General features: G+C 42.0%; 1 protein-coding gene across 4 annotated transcripts in view; it reads left to right on the forward strand.

The window, feature by feature from the left end:
* P4HA1 (prolyl 4-hydroxylase subunit alpha 1) overlaps positions 1–23,159 on the forward strand; it is a 60,035-nt gene that overhangs the window by 30,634 nt on the left and 6,242 nt on the right. The window contains exons 8-12 of one of the 4 annotated variants that reach the window (XM_026651148.2): positions 145–321; positions 4,627–4,697; positions 10,912–11,011; positions 15,315–15,368; positions 19,294–19,359. In XM_026651148.2, the coding sequence (XP_026506933.1) occupies positions 145–321; positions 4,627–4,697; positions 10,912–11,011; positions 15,315–15,368; positions 19,294–19,359 (468 nt within the window). Of the gene's footprint in view, positions 1–144; positions 322–3,488; positions 3,560–4,626; positions 4,698–10,911; positions 11,012–15,193; positions 15,248–15,314; positions 15,369–19,293; positions 19,360–23,159 lie in introns of all 4 variants that reach the window. The other 3 variants (XM_026651147.2, XM_026651146.2, XM_026651145.2) reach the window with 3 other exon arrangements.

Raw genomic sequence — 23,159 nt, forward strand, 5'->3', positions numbered from 1 at the left:
CCAGTTGCGTCACATTAGATGCATTTCTGTCACTGTGTAATTTTTTTTTTATATAAAAAAATTTAAAAAGTGTGTGTGTCCTGTAATGGTGTTAATGTGAGCAAGCACTTGATTCTTTTTCTTTTTGTTCTATCTTGATTTCAGACGCCTCGGAGACAGAAGAAACTCTTCTGCCGCTATTACGATGGAAACCAGAATCCCAAGTACGTTCTGGGTCCTGTCAAACAGGAGGATGAATGGGACAAACCTCGGATTGTTCGCTTCCTTGAAATTATTTCTGATGAAGAAATTGAAACCGTGAAAGAACTAGCAAAGCCAAGGGTAAAGAGCTTCAGTTTTCTCTTGTTTTGGAAACTTCAGTGCCATCTATAGTGTTCTATGTGCATGAGCTCAATTCACCTCTTGATTAGGAGTTTGTAAAATTAGCTTGGGTGAATGATGTTACACACACAGCAATTTATTTTTCTGCAATGCTTATAGTGGCAAGCTGGTCAACTCTCAGTGAAAGTTGGAAATGTAATCACATTAGAATCTCTTCCCAGGAGATGGCACAGCAGATTCACCAAACTGTTCTGCTGGATAAGATTTTTGTGGATGCTATTATGGAGGAGAAGAGAACCTCCTTCAACTCCACAATAGTCACAGCGTGAAACTTACCCCTACTACAACTGGCCTGCCTCAGTATACTGCTGCCGCTACTTCAACTCTAATTTATGTTGAATACTTGTCATCGGTCACTATGGCGTATAAATGATAATGATTTGTATGGAGATGCCATTTAGGAGCCACCATATGTGGTCATGGACACCAGATAATCATTTACCATATGGACATCTACAGAATAGTAGTACTCTTCTTTAGTCATCTGAAACTGACTCAGGGCCATGAGGTGCTCTGGGGCAGTTACATAAGTCCTTTTCAGCAAAGCTCACCATAGCTCCATTTAACTTCCAACCTATTATGCCTCTTTTAGTTTGAACTAACATAACCTTCATTCTCCCACTTCATCACCTCAGCTTTCCAATCCTATTTCAAGAACCAGATTCCAAAGGACCAGTCTCTGAATCTGAAGTAGCCTAGGACTGGCTTATTGTCAAGGCAGCCATGAGAGCCCAGGTCAAACAAAAAAGCTATCTTGCTGGAAGTAACAATATGATTGGTAACTGCAACACCAGGACAGATTAAATCTGTTAGGAAGCTTGCAGTGTAGCAAGGCAGTAAATATAACACAACTTGTCTCAATTTAACTCTATCTCAAGACTTGTACTTGAGGTGAAGCTATTCTAATTAATCCATGCTTGTATAGGTCACCAACTACTTCTGAAATCAGATGCAAACAATATAAGTGCATCATTTCCCCAGCATGTCTTCTCTTTATGCTAAACAGATACTTATTGGGAGCTAGCTGAGCAAATGAAGGATAAATTCTATGTGGATAGGTACATCGGAATTATCTAAGAGAAATTATCCAACCATTTCTCCTTTATTCAAGCAAATCAAAGGCCTTATCCATAATCAAGTCAAGAATGGTGCTGCCTTTGTTAGCCACCAACTTGAGTACTGAAGAGCATCAAGTGAAGAGTAGGCTCTCTATCGCCTGCCACTCTTTGTTCTTGAGGTAACACCCCAGACTAAAGCAGTAGATATGATTTCAAGTGCTGTACTCCTTCCTTACACCTAAAACATCTCTTCCTGCCTATGCTTCCCATGTGGATCGCATCAGGAATCAGATCCCACTTTGTGTGCTAATTCCTATTTCATTGTGTTACAAAATCATGGAAAATGATGCAACTGATGATTGGGCTGCATTGTTGCTGTAGGATACACTGGTGTTGCCTCCTTGGAGTGTAACTAACCTGTTCTTTATAGAGTGGAAAGAAAACCTTTCTGTTATAAGGATCACAGAAAGTCTAAAAACGATACACAGATGATAGTAGATTTAAACTAAACTTTTTGGGACCATTGTTTTCTAGTCAGATAAATAGTCAGTCTGTTACAAAACTGTGCCAGTCACGGGTACTAATCTCTTACGTTGAAAAATGTGGAACATTCAAACTTAAAGCCTAGACATTGCAGGGTTCAGTGGTTGATGCTGCATGAGGCTATGTTTTGAGGCTGAAAGTTCATCTCTTGTATTCCAGGCATTGCGAGTGTGTCAGAAGTCTTAGAGTCTAGAAGTGAAAGGGTATATAATCACTACCCAGTCTTCTGCTCCCTTGTCATCAGCTGGCATGAGAAAAGCTTAATTCAATCTTTGGAAACTCTGTCTGTTTTTGAGTAGTAGGCTGTGTGCAATGATCCAGCCACTTTACCCAGGGGACAAAATGGGGTGAACAGTGCAAATTAAGGGATTCCCTGACTTTGTTTGAATCAGTAAGGTCTGAGATGCTTTGAGCCTTTATTGCAAAATAAAAATAAAAACTAGTAGTAAAACACTTGCCCAGATTGACATAAACAGTACTCAATAAACCCTCCTTGGCCTGGAGTCACCATAATAGTCTATGACAATGACCTTCTAGTGCTTCTAATGCTGGGGCATTGTAACTGAAACTTTCCCAATTATGGCTCACTGTATAGTAGCTGAATGTGCAGTAGCAACAAGCAGTTTGCTTGTGGTGTTCCCATGACATCGTATGGCAGAAACAGATCTTGTGGAAATGGAGCAGAATGGGATGCTGAATAAAGTGGGATGGAAGCAAATTACTTGACAATGGTACAGTGTGTTGGTTGGAGAAGAGAGGCTCTAGAACAGTCTTGGACCAAAGTCTTATTTTTGGATGACCAAAAACGTGGGGAGTATTTCACATGATTTGTGATCGTGGTGTGGCTGATGGGTCTGCGTTCTGGAACAGAGTGTGCAAAACACAGATCAATTATTCAATCAATGTAGAAGGTTTAGCTAATGCAGCTAATAAGTTAAAGATATTTTTCAGATTCTAAGGTAAGGTTTCCTTCATGGTTTTTTCCCCCTTCCCTCCCGCTCCCCCCACGGTTAAAACTTTTACTCAGAGTGTGTTCCTTATTGATGATTTAACTCTAAAGTGCATTCTGGATGTACAGTATATTGTTAACAAAGTAAGAGTTGTACGTCTTTGACATACATGCTGTACAACTTCAACAGTTGCCACTTGGAGTATAAAGGAGTTGAAAGATGTTACAGGAAATAGCTTTACTTATCTAACCAGCTGCTCTTGTTGCTCCCGAGAAACTGGAGTATTGCTTCTAGGAAAAAATGTACCACTCACTCACTCCCTCTTCTCTAAGAAGGAACTGAAGTATCTCCTTTTTATTAGTGTTAAAGAATTTTCTCCCCCTTCGCCACCCCAAAAATACTCTTTTTGCTGTAAAACACCACAATGGAAACTGATTGGATGAAGTGCATGGCTTGTGTGGAAATTTTTTTCCCTCTGTAGGTTTCTGACTGGTCGGATTAATGTGATGCAATATTTACTTTGTAATGCAACTATTCTGATTGGTTCGCTTCACAGCTGAGGCGAGCCACCATTTCAAACCCCATAACGGGAGTCTTGGAGACGGCACATTACAGAATTAGCAAAAGGTAAGAGACTTCATACACCAAACATTCTGGGCCTGTAATGAGTGCTTGTTCTCTGCTCATTCAGGGAAATAAGGGTGGTCTAAAAAGATACTTCTGACTTTCTAGACCATCTCTTTAATATGTACAGATATTGTAACAGGCTGTTACTGCTGAGTTTTTCAGTCTTTTCCTCTAACTAGAAGTTCTGTTTTTTTGCCATTTTAGCTAATATTCCTTTTCTTAAATAGTATTTGCACAGGTGCATAGACTGTGCACAGGTGCAAAAACTCAGTGGCGGTTACCTTATATTTGCTTTCCCCGACCACATATGCCAACAAAAATTTGTCATTGCTCTCCTTGCTAAATCTGGCAGACTCTGAGAATCCCTTGCATTCAGAAGTGGAGTCACATTATCCTGTAAAACAGTTGCATTGGCATGCAGAAACACTTGTTCATTAGTCCAAGATAATTTGTCTTCCTCCTGTCTGTTGGGTTTTTGTTTTTTTTCCCTTGCCTCCTAACTCAAACTTTGAAGAAAGCAATATTTTCTTCTTTACAGGCTTCCGAGTTCTCTCCACTTTGCTAAAAAGCATTGCAGATTTGTGAACTTGAGTTGTTTATTCTTTGAAAAAAGTTGGATAAAATGTCTTAGCACTTGCAGCTCTTAAAAAGACATCTTTAGGAGCTGCCTAGTAAAGATCTAGTCCTCCATTAGCTGTTTTGTTTTCCTCACAAAAATCCTGTTCTTCAGTATTTATTTAACTAAAACAAAAAAAGAACATTAAACTTCTGGATATGGAGGAATTTTCTTTGAAACTCAGCACTATAAACTATTTGCAGAAAGTCTCTAATTTAAAAAATAAAATAAAATAAAAAAAAAAAGTGAAAGGACAGTCTAACCAAATTTGTCCACCCAATTCTTGATTTTGGAAATGGCAGCTGCAGATACTGTCTCCCTTCTAAATATTGCTGCTGATCTGAGAGCATTGCATACCATCCAGACCAATCGGAAACCCTTCCAATCACCCGTGGCTTGGCAAAAAGAAGCCTACTACCAGAGTAAGCCCTTGTCCTTTCTCTTTTTGTAGCTGAGCCGGGCTACTGTACATGACCCTCAGACTGGGAAACTGACCACAGCACATTACAGAGTCTCTAAGAGGTAAGGGGAATGTGTTCCAAAGGTATATCTAACACCTAGGAAATCTGTTCTGTGGCTAGCCTGTTAAATCTTCTAGTTGCAAATCTGGGATGGGGAAAGATTATACATATTTTTCTTGTGCTCATTCCTATTTAGAAGAGATGAGGTGGCCTAAAAATTACCTGGCACATATTGGTGCAAATGGGCTGCTTAAATAGGAAGTTTTTAAAGCATTCCTGCTACCTAAAAGGAAAGCTGCTGCTGCTTTTCTGTCTGCATGGTCCTGAATAAGACAACTAGCATACTAAAAAACTGTTAAAATAATGTGAAGGGTCCCACCTAAACTAAGTTTCAGAAAGGACTGCACTGGTCACTTATTTGTGCCATTGTACCAATATATCTTGTGTTTAAAATTTAAGCACTTGAGATTTGTTATAATGAATAGCAACAACGGCATGAGTTAGAGAGCTTGAGAACTTTAGTTCAAAAATTCCTTGTTATTGTAGGTTTCACACAAACCAGTTGTGCATTTACTCTGCTAGTTGATTTAATATAAAATCCAGCATTCATTGGAAAATTAGATCCACATTTTGTTCGATTAAATTATCTTTTGAACAAATGAGACTGTCATTAAAAGGTTTTTGTCATAGTTTTAACTTCAACATTTGAATAGTGTTTTTTAAAAGGGGGTAAAAATTAATTGGGTTTACAGAGACAAAATTTCCAAAATATCCCCCCCTGCCCCCCCAAAAAAAATCATTAGCTCTTAGTTAGTTATGTAAGCAATGAGTTTAGAACCCTTATGAACAAGAAGCTTACTACAAATTACATTAGAAAGTATGAAGTCTTAAATACTAGATTACTAGAAATTCTGTTCCAAAAGGATTGGTAGTAAATAGACTTGTTGAGGAAATAGCCTCCTATTAGGGCTTTTTGACTGAGCTGGTTTGGATTCCAGATAAATCCTTACTACTGAATACCAAAACTCTGCTCTATTTACTTTTTTTTTTTTTAAATAGATGTCTGCTTCTCCACTCCAAACATTACAGGCATTCTTTCCTAGTCATTGCCCTTCTAAATTACAGCATTCCTCTATGAGGAGACTACTGTTCACTCAGCAGTACGTGGCAGACTGTGTAAACGGGGGCATGTCGCCAGCCGCATGAAGAGGCATGTCAAGCCTTGCTGTATGCAGTACAAGAATATATCCAGCCAGTCTGACACAGCTTTCAAGGAAACTAGTGATTTTTGAGGCAGCCAGTTAGAATCCATAGCATATGATATTAGTGTTTCCTCTTCAGGAATATCAGCCTCTGCTTTTATTTTAATCACTGCTTTCTCTCTAAAGGAAGAGTATTTAGACCATCCTTAGTATGTAAAAATGTTAGGAAAGTGATATTTTATGTATCTCAGTACAAAACCAATGACTAGGTTATATTCAACCTTTTTAGAAATGCTAGGGAAGGGGAGTAAATGTAATTGCCATTTTTAACTGTTCATTTGTAATAAAATAAGGTCAAACATCCATTTCCCAATTTTTTTTAATTTTCAAGTTGAGAAAATGTCAAATATCCACCAGTGTGGATATCAAACGCTTCATAAAATATTTTATGTAAAATACAGTGTGGCAGAATATTTCTAATTCAGGTGTACAGACCATGCTCTATTCATGGATTTCCATGAACAGCTTCTGAAGGGGAGTGGCTGAATGTTATGTTCTGATGATGGCAGCAATGATAACTAGACCTCTCTACCCTTTAGGGAATCTCTAGGAATTTTGGCTTTTTGAAGTGGTACAAAGAAAACTTCAAGTCCTATATTAGTTTCCCTATGATTACCTCTTAAAGTAAAATAGAAAAATGCTTGTGGCCTTCGCCAGTAAAAGGGGTTTCAAAAGAGAATTATTTTCCACCAGGGGAAAAAAGCTCCTCTTAATGTGGATGATAGTCTTTTCAGATGTAAGGTTACCTGTCTGTAACATTCACTTGAAGCATAATGATACTTCAAATGAGTGAAATTATTTTCTGGCCAGTAGAAGTCGAAGGAAAAGTTGCACTGAAAGGCAGAGCCTGGCATGCATTTCACATGAGCTGCTCTGATCCTTAAATCCATACTTTAATAGTTCAGCTAGTTGAGCACAATTTTCTAACTGATTACTAATCCTATAGTGCAATTACCAGTGGAAAAATGTCTTCAGAGTTGTGTGAGAGAAGGGTGGTGATACAAGAGAGCAAGGGAAGTGAAGTTTTTCAAGTGGAGGATTTCTGTCCCTGTAGAGCAGCACTCACTGTAGATACCTACGTTGGCTGCTTTGATAGTGAGCCCTGCAAGAGGTAGAGAGAACAGCTCCCTTAGACTGATTTTAAATATATCCACGGTGATCAAAAGTTGAAACTAGCAGCAAAAATGGATGATACAGATGGGCTCGTATCCCTGAAGGGCAGATAGACAAATTCTGCTGGAAGTTGCTGTTCTGAAGGAACCTCTTCATATGCATGATAAAAGCCAATGGAGCCTACGAGAGCAGCAGTTCTCAAACTGGGGTCAGGACTGCAAAGTAGGTCACGACCCCATTTTAATAGGGTCACCAGGGTCAGCATAGACTTACTAGGACCTGGGGCTGAAGCCCAAGCTCCACCCCCACCCAGGGCAGTGGGGCTCACGCCTCCTCTCCCTCCCACCCGGGGTGGTGGAACCCCCCCTCTTCCCAGTCGTGTAGTAAATTTATTGTCAGAAGGGGGTCGCGGTGCAATGAAGTTTGAGAACTGCTGTACTAGAGGCTTAGAGAACTACCAGAGGCTAGTTGCTGCTGGAAAATCAATCCAGAGCTAGGAATACGCAAATCCTTCTGAGCTGTGATGGGAACTGAGGAAGTAGATTCAGTGATGCTTATGGGTGACAACCTGTGCCAAAATTTCTTGCTAGAAGTCACTACGCAACTCTACCAAGTAGCTTTCACTGCCAAGTTACTCTTCCAAAGTACAGCGGACGCTCGCTAGAACGCGCATCTATATAGCGCAAATTCACTTATAGCGCGGGACTGCACATGGATCCACCCCCGCATTCTAGTGAGGGTCTGATGCATGTATGATGCTGTTTTACCAGAAATAGGACTGATGCTTCATAGTCTTTCTTCACAAAAGTTTGTTTTATCTGTATCATCGGCTTCCTTCTGTTCTCTGTCACACAGCTGTGGTGAGGAAACAACTGCCAGACTCAGAAACCTGTCTCAGTTCTGGCAAATATTAAAATGCAAGATCATTCTCTCTTCCTTCCCCCCCCCCCCACCACTGCCCCTTCTATCTTATACCCGATGGTAAGGGGGGGGGGGGGGCTAAATAAATACTTGAATGCCTCACACGCTAATTTATTTATCCTCCCACCACTTGTGTGAAGTAGTCAGGTTTTATTTTTTTCCCCATTTTACAAATGAGGTACTGAAACAGACTAAGTGAGTTGCCCATTGTCACACAGGAAGTCTGTGATGGAGCAGGGCATTGAACTTGAGTTGAATCCCAGGCTAGTGTCGTAACCACTAGACCACCTGTCTTCTCTATAGCACTCCGAGGGAGTGTGAAAGCTACTTGGTAGAGTTGAATAGTGTCTTCTAGCAAGCACAGATTAAATCGGGTGTGATGGCTTAGCCTGATAGTAACAGAATGGTCTTATTGTGGTGGTTTCTTGTGTATTATGTATCATTGTTACAGTGCCTTTCTGAGGACAGTGTTGCATGTTCTGGGGTTTTAATTTTCAATATGCAGTGTATAATTGGCTGTTATGGGAAATGCTTCATATGCACACATTCCTATTCCTTTCCTCCTTGTTTGTTCTAAACAGAATGAGGCTAGACTGCTTTTAACACTTTCTTATGCTAACAATTGTTCTACCGTATTTTTATAAATACTCCCAGTGTGCTGAAGTCCTCATTTTGAGATGGACTGCATTTACTTGCTGTTCTGTGCATGGTGAATATTTAAACAGATTTCATGTTTGCCCTTGGAGATTCTGTAACCTGTGTCAGTACCATGTGTTGTAGAAACGTGTTTTGCTGCTTCTCTTGATGTGGGGCGTTCTGGGGCTTTTAAAAGAACAGGTATGTAGAAATACACTGATGTTAGTAGGTGAAAAATTGTTATAACCCTTTGAACCAACGCACATACTGATTTGCCAGTTCACTGGTTCTCAGATTGATCTGTGGGCACTGGTGTTCAAGTGGTGCTGGCTTCTAGTTTCCCACTGCTTCTATAGGTGTCTAGACTTTCCATTGCAAAGATGATCCAGGGAGCTAGCTGTGCGGCTAGGAGGAGTTACCACATAAAAGGGTTGTGTAAACCAACCAGCTTCAGGGACCAGAGTCATCAGTGTTTCATGCTGTCAATGAGGGAGGACTGTCTGGTGAAGAAAAAGGAGAAGAGGAAAAGATGGCTGGGTAGCATGTGCAAAGAGGAATAGAAAAGGGACTAGAAAAAAAGGCATATTGCTGGAGATGCATCAGGAGTGTTATATGTTCATGAGGGGTAAGGGAAATGGTCCAGTAGACTGGCTCAGTTGTGATGACACGAAGTTTGAACCCCGTTGCACTGAGTCAGTAATACTCAAGTTAAATCATTTCCTTTGGATACAGTTGCCATTTTTACATTGCTTGACTTTCAAGAATGAACATAATAAACAGGATGACATTGTGATTCATCTTCTCCATACCTGCAGAATGATACATTGGTTCAGTAGTCTAAGGGTCTAGATGAAGACAATGGATTCATATTGAAGGCTTATACAGTATCTGTTGTTTCTGCACCTGTTTTATTTCCGTCTGAACTAATTTTTTCCCCAAAAGTATCTTAATTGCAAAGGAAGCTCTTGGTTCTAAGTTTAAATATCATAATTTAAAGGCAGCAAAGTTCTAAAATGATTTTCAGAACTTTGAGGCTGACCTATTTAGGAAGCTGGAGAATATTTAAAAAATGATTCTGGGTAATATTTGCTTACTCAACTAAAGCAGAACTATTTGCTAAATACTGAATATTCTACAAGCTGTTCTGATAAGAATATTTGAACAAGGAGGAGAGAAATTAAAATACCTTTTCTGTGTATTCAGATTTTTTGTTTTGTAAATATACTTTTGCTCTTGCCACCAATGGGGGCAGATGGGGAAACTTTGGCCACTTCGTATTCTATTCTCCAGAAGCCCTTCTGAAAACCGATTGTCTTGAGAGCCCACAAAAAATTGTTCGTTTTTTATTTAAACAGAGGGCAGCTACAGTAAAGCTTGTGTAGTATTGCTCACTGCATAAACATCTGGACTGTTCTTTATGTGTATCTATACTGTTATGCTTGGAATATGGAGGTAGTCCCTTTGCCACAGTTCTCTGTTCAAACAGGGCTTTGATTGAGATGGGTTGACAACTCAACCCAGTCCCTCCTACCCATCCTTTTTTGAGGCATTCATCTTGTTCTCTAGAATTTCCACTTTCATTTTAAAAATGTCACGTCTCTAGTCCTTATAGTTGCAGAGAAAGCATTGAAAATGTGAAACCAAATGTCAGTGCAGTATGTCTGGAAAAAATAGGTCTGAGGGATGTGAATTGCCCTATTTATTTCATTGCCTGATAATGGGAATCTTGTCAGTGAAGTTTTATTTAAATTTATTTATATTAAATGTTAAAAGCAAGTAAGAAATGAGGGAAGGCGTGGAAATCAGATCTGTATAACCTGAGAGGATAGCGTTTGGGAGAGTTGAGTTGCAATCACCAAGGTCCTGTGTATGCTGAGCCAAAAACAGAGATACGGGTCCCTGTTTAAACACTGCTTCGGCTGCATAAGTTCCTACAATGGATTGTCTGTTCAGAATAGACAGGGCAAAACTTGTGTTTGTAAGCTTGTTCAAAATGATTGTTAGAACCTGACATAAAATAATGGAATACAATTTTTAGTCCTGTCCACTTCAGCTGTCCAAATAGTATTGGAAAGTAACTTACTTAGTTTAAAAAAATTTAAATGTGGTTCCTTTGATTATTTCCTAACCCATTATAGAAACTAGGGGCCTTATTCAAGACTCTGATATTACCAAAGTTACAAATGTCCTCTCTGGTAAGAGAAGCCTCACAAATGTGGGACCTGGCAATGCCAGTAATTATATTATTAGCCTAAACAATTGTCTACAGATGATTCTGAATGTTCCACTTCTAACACAAGCTTAAGGTATGTTACTAGCAAATCATTTCCTTTTTTAATTTAGTGCCTGGTTGTCTGGATATGAAAGCCCTGTGGTATCTCGCATTAACAGGAGGATACAGGACCTAACAGGATTGGATGTTTCCACAGCAGAGGAACTACAGGTGTGTAAATGAGGATTTCCGTAACTAGTCACACCAGACTTTGGTTTGAATGAAATGGACTTTTAAATGTACTGTACAGTAGACACACCCAGGTAGTCTTCAGACAGCTGCTTTGGGGGATATATGCAGAGGCTTATTCTTTGGTGTGCACTCAACTCCTTCAAGTGTTACCGAAAGTCAGGCCTAAACAATATGGGAAGAACATCAATGCCTTGATACTTAAGTTGAATAACTGAGCCAAATTCAGTCTTGGTGTAAAGGGGATCCAATTCCGTTTTCAGTGGAGCAGCACCTGATTACCCCAGGGCTGAGTTTGACTTATAGAACCTGTAGGGAAGTAGAGAACAGTTGAAATTTCTGCTCTTTAAAATGAGTGAGGTTTTTTATGTAGAAATTTTTTTTATTGCCACCAATAAGACCAGGTTTTCTGATGGTAGCTCAAATTTTCATGGGAATGGTATCTAGAGAAATATTGGTTTTGAGTGATATTTAAGGGAATAGGTTGTTTTCTCTGAAACCATCTCAAGATTAGAAAGTCTCAGAGAAACTGATTTGAGGACTTTATCCTTACTTCACCAGTATTGTTAGAACATGGGGAAGATTGTGATCGCGTGTGTATATTTTAAGTGAATTAAATAAATTCACTAGTTGAAATAGGCATTTGGGGTCTTAATTTATCAACGTGGAAGCATCACATTTTAACATTTACTGCCATTCACATTGAGTGTAACATGATTGCAAAAAAAGCAAACATAATTCTGGGCTGCATTAGCAGGAGTGTTGTAAGGAAGACACAAGAAGTAATTTTTCCACTCCACGCTGATTAGGCCTCAACTGGAGTATTGTATCTAGTATGGGTGCCACATTTCAGGAAAGATGTGGACAAACTGGAGAAAGTTTAAAGAAGAGCAACAAAAATGATTAAAGGTATAGCAAACAATGACCTATGAGGGAAGGTTGAAAAAACTGGATTTGTTTAGTCTGGAGAAGAAAAGACTGGGGGAGTACGTAACAGTTTTCAAGTACATAAAAGATGGTTACAAGGAGGAGGGAGGAAAAACTGTTCTCTTTAACCTCTGAAGATAGGACAAGAAGCAATGGACTTACTTGCAGCAAGGGCAGTTTATATTGGACATTAGGAAAAACTTCCTAACTGACAGGCTGATTAAGCACTGGAATAAATTGCCTAGGGAAGTTGTGAAATCTCTGTCACTGTCTAACCTGCTCTTAAAAATTTCCAAACACCTATCAGGGATGATCTAGATAATACTTAGTCCTTCCTTAAGTGCAGGGGACTGGACTAGAAGACCGCTCGAGGTCCCGTCCAGTCCTACAAGTCTATGATTAAGACACAGAAAGTGTGACTGCTGATCATGAAACCAGGCTTGCCACACTAAACAAAGTTCACATGAGGATAAAATGCCCAGGCATCCAGCTCAGAATAGAGGGCTCTTTAGAGCAGGGGTGGGCAAACTACGGCCCGCAGGCCACATCCGGCCTGCCAGCTGATTTAATCCGGCCCTCAAGCTCCCGCTGGGGAGCAGGGTCTGGGGCTTGCCCTGCTCCCACACTCCAGCAGGGGAGTGGGGTTGGGGGTCGCTCTGCGCGTGTGTGCCGCAGCTACCCGAAGCAGCGACATGTCCCCCCCCCCTCAGACTCCTATGTTTAGGGGCAGCCAGGGGGCTCTATGCGCTGGACTGTGGCCCATGGGCGCTGCAGGGGCAGCGCCTCCGGACGGGGCAGCACACAGAGCCACCTGTCTACGCCTCTGGGTAGGACCCAGAGTGGGGACGTGAGGCTGCTTTTGGGAGCTGCTTGAGGTAAGTGCTGCCTGCACCCCTAACCCCCTCCTGTGCCCCAATCTTCTGCCCCAGCCCTGATTCCCCCTCCCATCTTCTAAACCCCTTCAGTCCCTGCCCAGAGCACCCTCCGGGACCCCCATCCCAGACCCTGCACCCCCAGCCAAAGCCCTCCCCCCCCCGCCCAGAGTCACCACCTGCACCCTGAATTCCTCATTTCTGGCCCCACCCCAGAGGGGCCCCCTCCCCCTATCCCACCCCCATCGTCCACATCCCTCGGTCCCAACCTGGAGCATCCTCCTACACCCCAAATCCCTCCTTCCCAGCCCCACCCCAGAGCCTGCACCCCAACCCCAATTTTGTGAGCATTCATGGCCCACCATACAATTTCCATACCCAGATGTGACCCTCAGGCCAAAAAGTTTGCCCACCCCTGCTTTAGAGTGTCGTGTAGGAGAAAGTGGCAGATGGAAGTCAGCAATATGGTTGACAAAAGAAAAAATGTGATCAGGCTGATGACTAATATCCAAAACTGAGCTTAGTTTTGAATGGAGGGAGAGAGTTCCTGTTAAAGGATGGGAAAGTGATTTGGAGTGACACACAAGGATGCTTTAAGAACAATTTTGTAAGTCTTTAAAGTTTATAGAAGCTAATTACTATTTTATCTATGACTTGGATAAAGGACTTCTTGGTATAAAACAGACAACCATTACAGGAGGGGAACATTACTCAAAACGACTGATAGACTAGAAACAAGCAGGGACAGATGATACATTTCTCCAAACAGAGTTGCAGAAACTAAGAGTGGTAGTATCAAAAAAGTAACTATCTTTGTTGATACTCTGTGCAATGGAGAACTATTTGAAGGCATGATGGCTCCAGCTGTGCTGATCAGTAAAGTAATAGTGGTGGAGTGAAATATTAGAGCTCTCACTTCAAGAACAGACTCTGCCGCAGGAATTGTGAAATCCTAACTCATAAATAGTCTTGGATTTACTTCTGCCGCTGCTGAGCTAATCTAACACTGCATGAAGGATTAATTGCCTGATTTTTCTAAGCTGCCAAGCATCCCAACTCACAGGAGTCTGATAGCTGAAGATGCTCAGCATCCTTAAAAAATTTGTACTTGACCTGACCACCTTCAGGATTTTAGAGAAGGACTGCACAAGTTAACAGACTTTCTTAATGTACATTCTGTCTGTGTATAAAATATAAAGTGTCTATATGACTTAGGGTGGGAGAAGAGTGCAGGAAAGTTAATTCAGGGTAACAGAAAATGAAGATGTTTGGCTGCCTCTTTCTAGGGCAGCGTTTTCTCAAATGTAGCCACTGTGGCTGCATGAGGCCACCAGGGGCTTTTCTTGTGGCTCTTCTCCCCTCCCCCCATTGCCTCTGCTGCCTCTTCCAGCCCTGGGCTTTGGGCTTGTGGTGGCAGGCTCACCACTTAGCGTTCCTGGCCCCCGCTGCCTTCTCCAGCCTCCCAGCAGTGGGCTTCATCCCCTAGCTGTGGGATTGGGGCTTGGACCCCAGGGATCCAACCCTGGCCGTGCAGCGGCAGGTATCTACCCAGGGCTCACCCCCCAATAACCCCTGGCTCCCCATCCAGGGCTTAATTTGTCCCCAGGCTTCCTGGGGCTGAGTAAGTCTGCTATGAAAGGTGATATTTGTGTGTTTGTTAATGTCACCTTTCACAGCAGACTGAGTAGCTAGCTGGGAGGCTGTGAAAAGTGATATTAACATACAAATACCACTTTTCACAGCAGTAGACTTACTAGCAAGCAAGTCTTTTTAAAAGGAAAAAACTACCCAAAAAATACAAGAACGTGCAAAGCACCTTATTTGTGTTTCTATTCTGTTTAGGTCCAGTAAAGAATAGAGACAAGTGTATATTATTTTTATTACTGAGTCTTCGAAAAAAAAACCCACCCCTACATAAATAAATTACAACAATTTGGAGATGTATATATGATTTTTTTTTTCCTAAAGTTAATTCAGTATTTTAGGAAAAATAGTTGGTGGCTGCACTCCGGGGCCACCAAAAAACTTGAGAACCCCTACTCTAGGGTTTGAAATGCTATCATGAGAGAGTCTGTAGATAGCTGTAGAAATGATCCCGAGACTCAAAACTCAGAGGTAAACTCCTGCTTGTATTCTCATGAGTAGTCTGATTGAAATCAATGGAACTATTCATGAGTAGGTTTAATAGGATTTAACCCTTTGTTATTTGACAGTATGTCCTACAGGGGAGGGACTTATTTTCTCTGACTTTGAATTTTTTGTAGATGAAAGTTTTAGGTGTACAGGCTGGAGTCAAATATTCATTCGCTCTCCTCCAGATAATATACTGCTTTATTAGATATTTGTGCTTCTCCTTTCACTATAGGTAGCCAACTACGGCGTAGGAGGCCAGTACGAGCCTCATTTTGATTTTGGAAGGGTAAGTTCCTCTACTTTTCTGTCTTCGTGGCTTTCTACTTCACATGCACTGTGTTTCTCTTTTTCAGGTGGCAAATTATGGAGTGGGAGGACAGTATGAACCCCACTTTGACTTTGCACGGGCAAGTAAAGAGGTGGAGGGGTGAAAATGACCTACTGAAGTCTAGGCCTGTTGACTGTGGCACAATATATTTTCTTTAATTTGTGTTAAATTTCATAGCCTATCAACTCTTCTAATCCACATTAATGGATAAAGCCCTCTAAACCACCAACTGAACAGGCATTATAAAGCAGTAAGATCTCCTTTCAAACTGTAAAACAGTCTTTTATTGAGGGAGGTGACTAATTCTTTCAGACTGAAGGTATTAACTTCATTTGGGAGATGGATAAGGTATGACTGGCTCAGCAAACTGTAATAATAAACAGTCAATGTAATAATTTTTAGTCACTGGTGCAAGTCCAACCAAAGTCTGCAATGAATCAGTTATTACTATCTGATGTCTGTTTTGGTGGCATATGGAAAATAATGTAGTGGCCTCAATCAACAGGGTTTCCACTCACACAAATTACCACAATTTGCACCCCCCTAGGTAGTCTCTTCAGAGAGGCCAGGAACTGAATTGGCCTGGAGACTTAATTATTTTCCCTTTTCTAGAGAGAGTCCCTGCAGGTCAGGATTGTCTGGACACTGTGGTGAAGTATGCATTGCTATTGCCTATGCTATACCTTCAATGTGGAGAGAGAATTTAATTTCCCAGAGCTGTGAGTTTTGGCACCTTTCACTAGCACTAAATTCTCATAAATCAATCCGCTGCTTTTTCTGGTTTATAAATTGAGTAAAAAAATTAATTGTCCAAAGAAAGAAATTAAGAGATGACAAAAGCCTTATGTTCCCGCCCCTCCCAAGCTCTGCTTTTGTTTATTTGCTTATTTGATAAACAATTTGAATTTCCTCACCTCTCCCTATCCCAACTGAATTTCACATGATTGGAAATAATGCCATTTCAGGTGGTTGTTTAATGGGCATTTTATGTGTGATTAACACTTTTAGATTAACATTGTCCTGTGAACCAAAACCAACAAATATGAAAAGTCCTGTCAAAGTCATTGAAAATCATTAACAGTTTGTTTTCAAATGCATGAATTAATTTCTAAAATAATGGCTTCTAAAAAGAATGAACATCAGTGCACAAAAATATACAATGTTATTGGGGGGGGGGGGGGGGGAATGCATTGGAGACTTCCCACAGATGAATATGTAACAGTAATTAGTCTCAACTAGAAAGAAATAGTTTCCTGCCCCACAATGTGAATGGTTTCTCTTGTGCTTCAGGGGATACATATGGACAGTTTTAAAAATGTTCTGTAAGGCAGCTCTTTGGTATAGCAGTGCCATTGTGGCATATGAAGGGAGGAAGTCATTTTTTTTTAAGTTGGTTTCTAGCTAACTCCGTATTAAATTAGTAGTGTGGGCATGGCTTCTTGATTGGCTGAACTTCAGTAATTGAGTTAAAATTTGGGCTGTCAAGCAATTAAAAAAATCGTGATTAATCACGCAATTAATTCTGCTGTTAAACAATATAATACCATTTATTTAAATGTTTTTGGATGTTTTCTACATTTTCAAATATTGATTTCAGTTATAACAGAATACAGAGTATACAGTGCTCACGTTATATTTTTATTACAAATATTTGCAATGTAAAAAAAATACTATTTTTAATTCACTTAATACAAGTACTGTAGAGCAATCTATCATGAAAGTTGAACATACAAATGTAGAATTATGTACAAAAAAACTTGCGTTCAAAATAAAAAAAAGTAGTGCCTACAAATCCACTCTATCCTACTTTTTGTTCACATTTGCAGAAGATAATGCCTGCTTCTTGTTTAGTGTCCCTGAAAGTGAGAACAGGCGTTCACATGGTACTATTGTAGCCGGTGTTGCAAGATATTTAAATGCCAGATGCGATAAAGATTCATAAGTCCCTTGATGCTTCAACCACCATTCCAGAGGACATGCATCCATGCTGATGACAGGTTCTTCTTGATAACAGTCAAAAGCAATACGGACCAATGCATGTTCATTTTCTTCATCTGAGTCAGATGCCACTAGCAGAAGAGTGATTTTCTTTTTTTGATGGTTCGGGTTCTGTAGTTTCTGCATCAGAGTGTTGCTCTTTTAAGACTTCTGAAAGCATGCTCCATACCTCATCCCTCTCAGATTTTGGAAGGCACTTCAGATTCTTAAATCTTGGGTCGAGTGCTGTAGCTATCTTTAGAAATTTCATATTGATAGCTTCTTAGCATTGTGCCAGTTTTGCAGTGAAAGTGTTCTTAAAACGAACATGTGTTGGGTCATCCTCCGAGACTGCTATAACATGAAATATATGGCAGAATAAAGCAGAGGAGGAGACATACAATTCTTTCCCCTGAAGAGTTCAGTCACAAATTTGATTAATGCATTATTTTTTTAACGAGCATCATCGGCATGGAAGCATGTCCTCTGGAACAGTGGCTGAAGCATAAAAAGGCATAAATCTTTAGCGCATCTGGCACATAAATATCTTGCAACATCAGCTACAACAGTGCCATGTGAACGCCTGTTCTCGCTTTCAGGTGACATTGTAATTAAGAAGTGGACAGCATTATCTCCTGTAAATGTAAACAAATTTGTTTCTCTTAATGATTGGCTGAACAAGAAGTAGGACTGAGTGGACTTGTAGGCTCTAAAATTTTACATTGTTTTGTTTGAGTGCAGTTATGTAACACACATCTACATTTGTAAGTTGCACTTTTATGATAAAGAGATTACACTACAATACTTGTATGTGGTGAATTGAAAAATAGTATTTATTTTGTTTTTACAGTGCAAATATTTGTAATAAGTGAGCACTGAACACTTTATTCTGTTATAATTGAAATTGATATATTTGAAAATGAAGAAAAACGTCCAAAATATGTAATACATTTCAATTGGTTGTTGTTTAACAGTGCAATTAATCACAATTAATTTGCGATTAATTGACAGCCCTAGTTAGAATCGGTTCTAACTGGGGTAGTCTAAAGGTCCTGCAGCAAGCCTGGCTCTTGCTGAGGTATCTATTCTTGCCATTCTCTAGCTGTAATAAAAGAATAATGATGACTTGCTCCAAAGGGAGCCATCTCCAGTTCTCCTTGTATAGTGGGAGAATTGCTGCTCCTGGGGTATTTTAGAGAGTGCACACCTGCCTCCATACACACAGAGGCTTGGATCTTTGTATAATACATCTCAGAATACCCATTTTATGCATTAATGCATGGTCATATTTTATCAGCAGCTTCAGCAATTAGAGCCAGATATCCTGCTTCTGAGACATTGCAGCTGTAATACTAAGAATTGGATAATTCAGTATCTAAGCTGTATAAAATGTGAAAGTCAAGAAAGCCAAATAGCACAGGCAGCAACATCATGGCACAAGGGCAAATACAGTAACTAGCAGGTGTAGTCCCTGTCAAAGGCTCACTTGTGCACTAGTACAAAGAATGGGGGCAGAAAAGGGAAAAGCAGATGGAAAAAGGGAGAAGGCTAAAAATCAAGGGGGGGGGGGGGGGGGAGCTAAAATAAAAAAGTAAGGTTGCAGCATGTATTAAAGGCAGCCAACAAGGTACAACCACAAGAAAGTCCTGACCTCAGCCTGCTTCTCACTCAACTGAGGTAGTGAAGAGCAGATTTCCCTTGTGTAAACTCATGCTTGTCAGTTACAAGTAGACAAGTACTTAAGGCCTAGATTATGAAGGGATTTATATATTAATTTTAAGACAAAGGGGCATTTTCAACTTGTCACGTGGGCTGCAACCTTTTAATTTCAGTAGCTTTAGCAAAGGAAAAATATTTAACAAATAAACCAATACATACATTTTCCTCACCCTCTGTGTCCTGAGCTATATTTGATATTTTTCTGCATGAGTTTGTTTGCTGGCACTGCAGCTGTCTATCCACTGGTGTGCAAATTACATGATCAAAATGAGCATTTTATTAAATCAGTGTTTTGCTTTCTTTCACAGAAAGATGAGCCAGATGCTTTTAAAGAATTGGGAACAGGCAACAGAATTGCTACTTGGTTGTTTTATGTAAGTGAGACATTTTTAGCCATGTCATTACAAACTGTTTCTGCCAAAAAACAGTTAGTTTCTATTTCTGCATATTTAGCTTAGGCACTTGAGTGATTTCAGTGATTCTGATTCATGTAATCTGCAAATAAAGGCAGCTAATAATTGCTCAGTGGTAAATTAGAGTACCTTTTAAAATTGGACCAACTTTTAAAAAAAACAAATTCAGTAAACTTACAGCCTCAAAGTTCTTTTCTTTAGGTGCTTGAGGTGTGTGTTTTTTTTTTTTTTTTTTTTTTAAATAATCGAAAAGGTAGTCAACAGGTATGACACTTCCTGCGGATACCCAAGGTTGTGAGGCACTTCACTACCACCTGCCCTTCATGTAAGGAAGACTTGTCTGTATGTAGCAGTAGTCAGCTCTGCAACTCCCGAACCAGAGCAACATAAGCACTTCCATCTAGGCCAGGGGTTGGCAACCTATGGCACGCGTGCCAAAGATGGCACACAAGCTGATTTTTAATGGCACGCTGCTGCCTGCCAGGGTCCCGCTCAGCATGCTGCGGAACCCCGGCAGCGGGCTGAGCCGGACCCCGGCAGGCAGCAGCATGCCATTAAAAATCCTGCCCGACCCAGCCCACTCTTCTCCGCCCCCCGCCTATCACTCTCTCTGGCGGGGGCAGGGGGCAGAAGCAAGCTTGGTCCTGCCGGCTGCTGCTGTACGGCAGGCTCCGCCGGCAGTCAAGCTTCCCCTTCCCCCACCTCTTGCCCCAGTGTGCTGCGTCGAGCCCTGCCTCCTCTCCCTCCCTGCCGCCGATGGCCCTTGCGAGGGAGGGGAGAAGAGCAGCCCCAGCGCCCTCGCTGCTCAGACTGGTAAGGAGGCAGAGAAGAGGCAGGGGGAAGGGTGGTGTATCCCTCCAGCCCCCTGCCGTGAGCCGCTCAGGGGGCAGGGAGCTGGGAGCACCCCCCTGATCCCAGCCCTCTGCCCTGACCCCTGCATCCCCCTTGCACCCCAGCCCCCTGCATTCCCCCCACAACCCCCTCCCTGATTCCTGCACCCTCCACACATACCCAGCCCCCTCGCACCCCATGCCCTGACTCCTGCACCCCCTTGCACCCCAGCTCCCTGCATCCCCGCACGACCCCATCCCTGACTCCTGCACTCCCCACACATACCCAGCCCCCCCACGTCCCCACCCCCCACCCTGAGCACCAGGTTGGCAGCAGGCTGAACGGGGCCGGCGGCTGGGACCCCAGCTGGCAAGGGGCCAGCGGCTGGGACCCCGGGCCAGCGGCTGGGACCCCAGACCAGCAGCAGGCTGAGCTGGGCCGGCAGCCGGGACCCTGGCTGGCAGGAGCCAGTGGACGGAACCCCAGACCGGCAGCGGGCTGAGCGGGGCCGGCAGCCGGGACCCTGGCTGGCAGGAGCCAGCGGACGGAACCCCAGACCGGCAGCGGGCTGAGCGGGGCCGGCAGCCAGGACCCTGGCTGGCAGAAGCCAGCGGACGGAACCCCAGACTTGACATACAACAGTAGTTTAGTTATATTATATATAGACTTTTATAGAGAGAGACCTTCTAAAAAACGTTAAAATGTATTACCGGCATGCGAAACCTTAAATTAAAGTGAATAAATGAACACTTGGCACACCACTTCTGAAAGGTTGCCGACCCCTGATCTAGGCTTTGCTGGTTCAACTGTTACTCTATATGTTAGCAGTAAGCACACTCCAACCCTCAAGCCTTCCAAGCATCTCCCTGGAGTGTTCACTCCCTATTCCGCTGGACGCTTACTATTTACAGATTTGGTGCACCAAAAGAAATAGACAAAGAGTCCTGTGGCACCTTACAGACTAACAGACGTATTGGAGCATAAGCTTTCGTGGGTGAATACCCACTTCGTCAGACGCATGTGGTGGAAATTTCCAGAGGCAGGTATAAATATGCAGGCAAGAATCAGTCTAGAAATAACAAGGTTAGATACAGATCCAGACTAACACAGCTACCCCTCTGATACTTGACACCAAAAGAAATAGTACATCCTAGCTTACCCATTCCACCTCACATCACCTTTGCGCTTCACACAGCACTTAAACATACTTGATTTCACTATAAACATATTTATTTAACAAAGCATAGAGATTCAAGAAATAGCAAGTAGTACTACTCGAAGCAAAAGGCTTATATATAAAATAAAATCATAACATGCATTCTACAACCTAGACTTAATTAAATACTCACATCTTGCAGAGTAATGCTCACCAAAAGTCCTTGCAGTGTTTTACAGCCATTCTTGGCTGTAATCCTGCTTTCATGAGAGAGACATGCTGTCAGATTTTCTCCTAGGTGAAGGACTCAGTGTTTCTTTTCCTCCCCAGATATACAAATCCCATCCTTAGTCTTCATTCATAAACAGGACACACTCATAGACCCTGCTGATTTGTTTTTTCTTACTGATTTTCTCCCATAGATTGTGTAACTGTTCAACTGGCACCTGGCTCAGTCTGTATATGAGCCTCCAATGTGAGGCAGACAATACACAATATGCATGACCAGACAGGGAGATAAGTGTCTCTTACCTCCTGCCGGAAAGGAACCTGTGCAAGATGTGTTGTCTCCTGGTGCCCTAAGTTAAGAACCCAAATTCTTGTACCTTAAGAACATAATTGAAACATAATTTTCAGTATGGATACATAAATTCTTAAATATTACCTATACATACATTTTGCAGTGATTGATGACCAGTGGGCTACTGGCTCTCAGTAGAGACCGTATGACGTTTTTGTGAATTATTATGCATCTATTTGACCCAGGGGATCCCTATGCACCCCCGTGCCCTCTGCCAGTTGACAACAAGAGGTCCCAACAGGCACACGTACACCCCATGCACCGGAGAGTGGAAATTTCTAGGAAGTTGTGTCCATTGGTCCAGGCTTCTCCTTGTGCTCCAAACTGAGGATAAGGGGTGGTGCAGATCAGCCACCAGCTCCCTCTTACCCAGCACTTGGCCTGAGTCGGAAATCTCTGCAGAATCTGTAAATATATAATATATATTTGTACATAGTTTAAGTATTCTTAGAGTTTATAGTCTAGTTAGCATAGCTTAGTTTCTTCCTGCCTTGTGGAGCTTCTCCCTGCAGAGAAGGATTATACTCAGTCTTGGGATTTAAGAACTGTCTCCTATCCCAGCTCCTTCTCAGTCAGTGATGAACACCAGTGTTGCCTTTAGAGGTTCACAATCACCAAGTGCAGCATTTGTCATGAACCTGAGGCACGAGAGCACCATCTGAGGAAAAACCACATGGAGAAGGCCATAAGATCCCAGTCACATCCAGCGCGCCCCCCCCCCCTCCCCCCGGTGGCCTCAGACTGCAGGCAATGACCCTATGAGCACAAGTTCTAGAGCAGAGGCTATAACAGCAGTAAACCCAAAAAACCACTGCCTCAGGCCTCTTACCAGAGTAAGGGGCATTCTTATGGGCATAAGAGATCCCCTTCTAGATCTGCCATCAAATGAAAGTAACCCTCTCCAACTAGGTCGAAGTCAGGTAAGTCCTTGCCTACAGGTCCTGGGAGTTAGATCCATCCACCTAAATTTTCCATCCAAGAGGGGAAGTTGTGAAGGAAGAAGGATCAGTCCTAGTTCTAGCTCCAGCTCATAGGACAAATGATCAGCATCTACCAGGACGGACTGGGAACTTGACTTTGGACTCCCCTTCAACAGCACTGACATTCCAGCAGGGATTAGCCAACCACCATGCCCTCAGGTGCATCAGTCCCAACCTCCAGAACTCCAGCGTGGACTGAAACTTTTACCTTGCC

The sequence above is a fragment of the Terrapene carolina genome, unplaced genomic scaffold, assembly GCF_002925995.2.
Source record: "Terrapene carolina triunguis isolate 2854851 unplaced genomic scaffold, T_m_triunguis-2.0 Scaffold95, whole genome shotgun sequence".
In the NCBI taxonomy this organism is placed as follows: domain Eukaryota; kingdom Metazoa; phylum Chordata; order Testudines; family Emydidae; genus Terrapene; species Terrapene triunguis.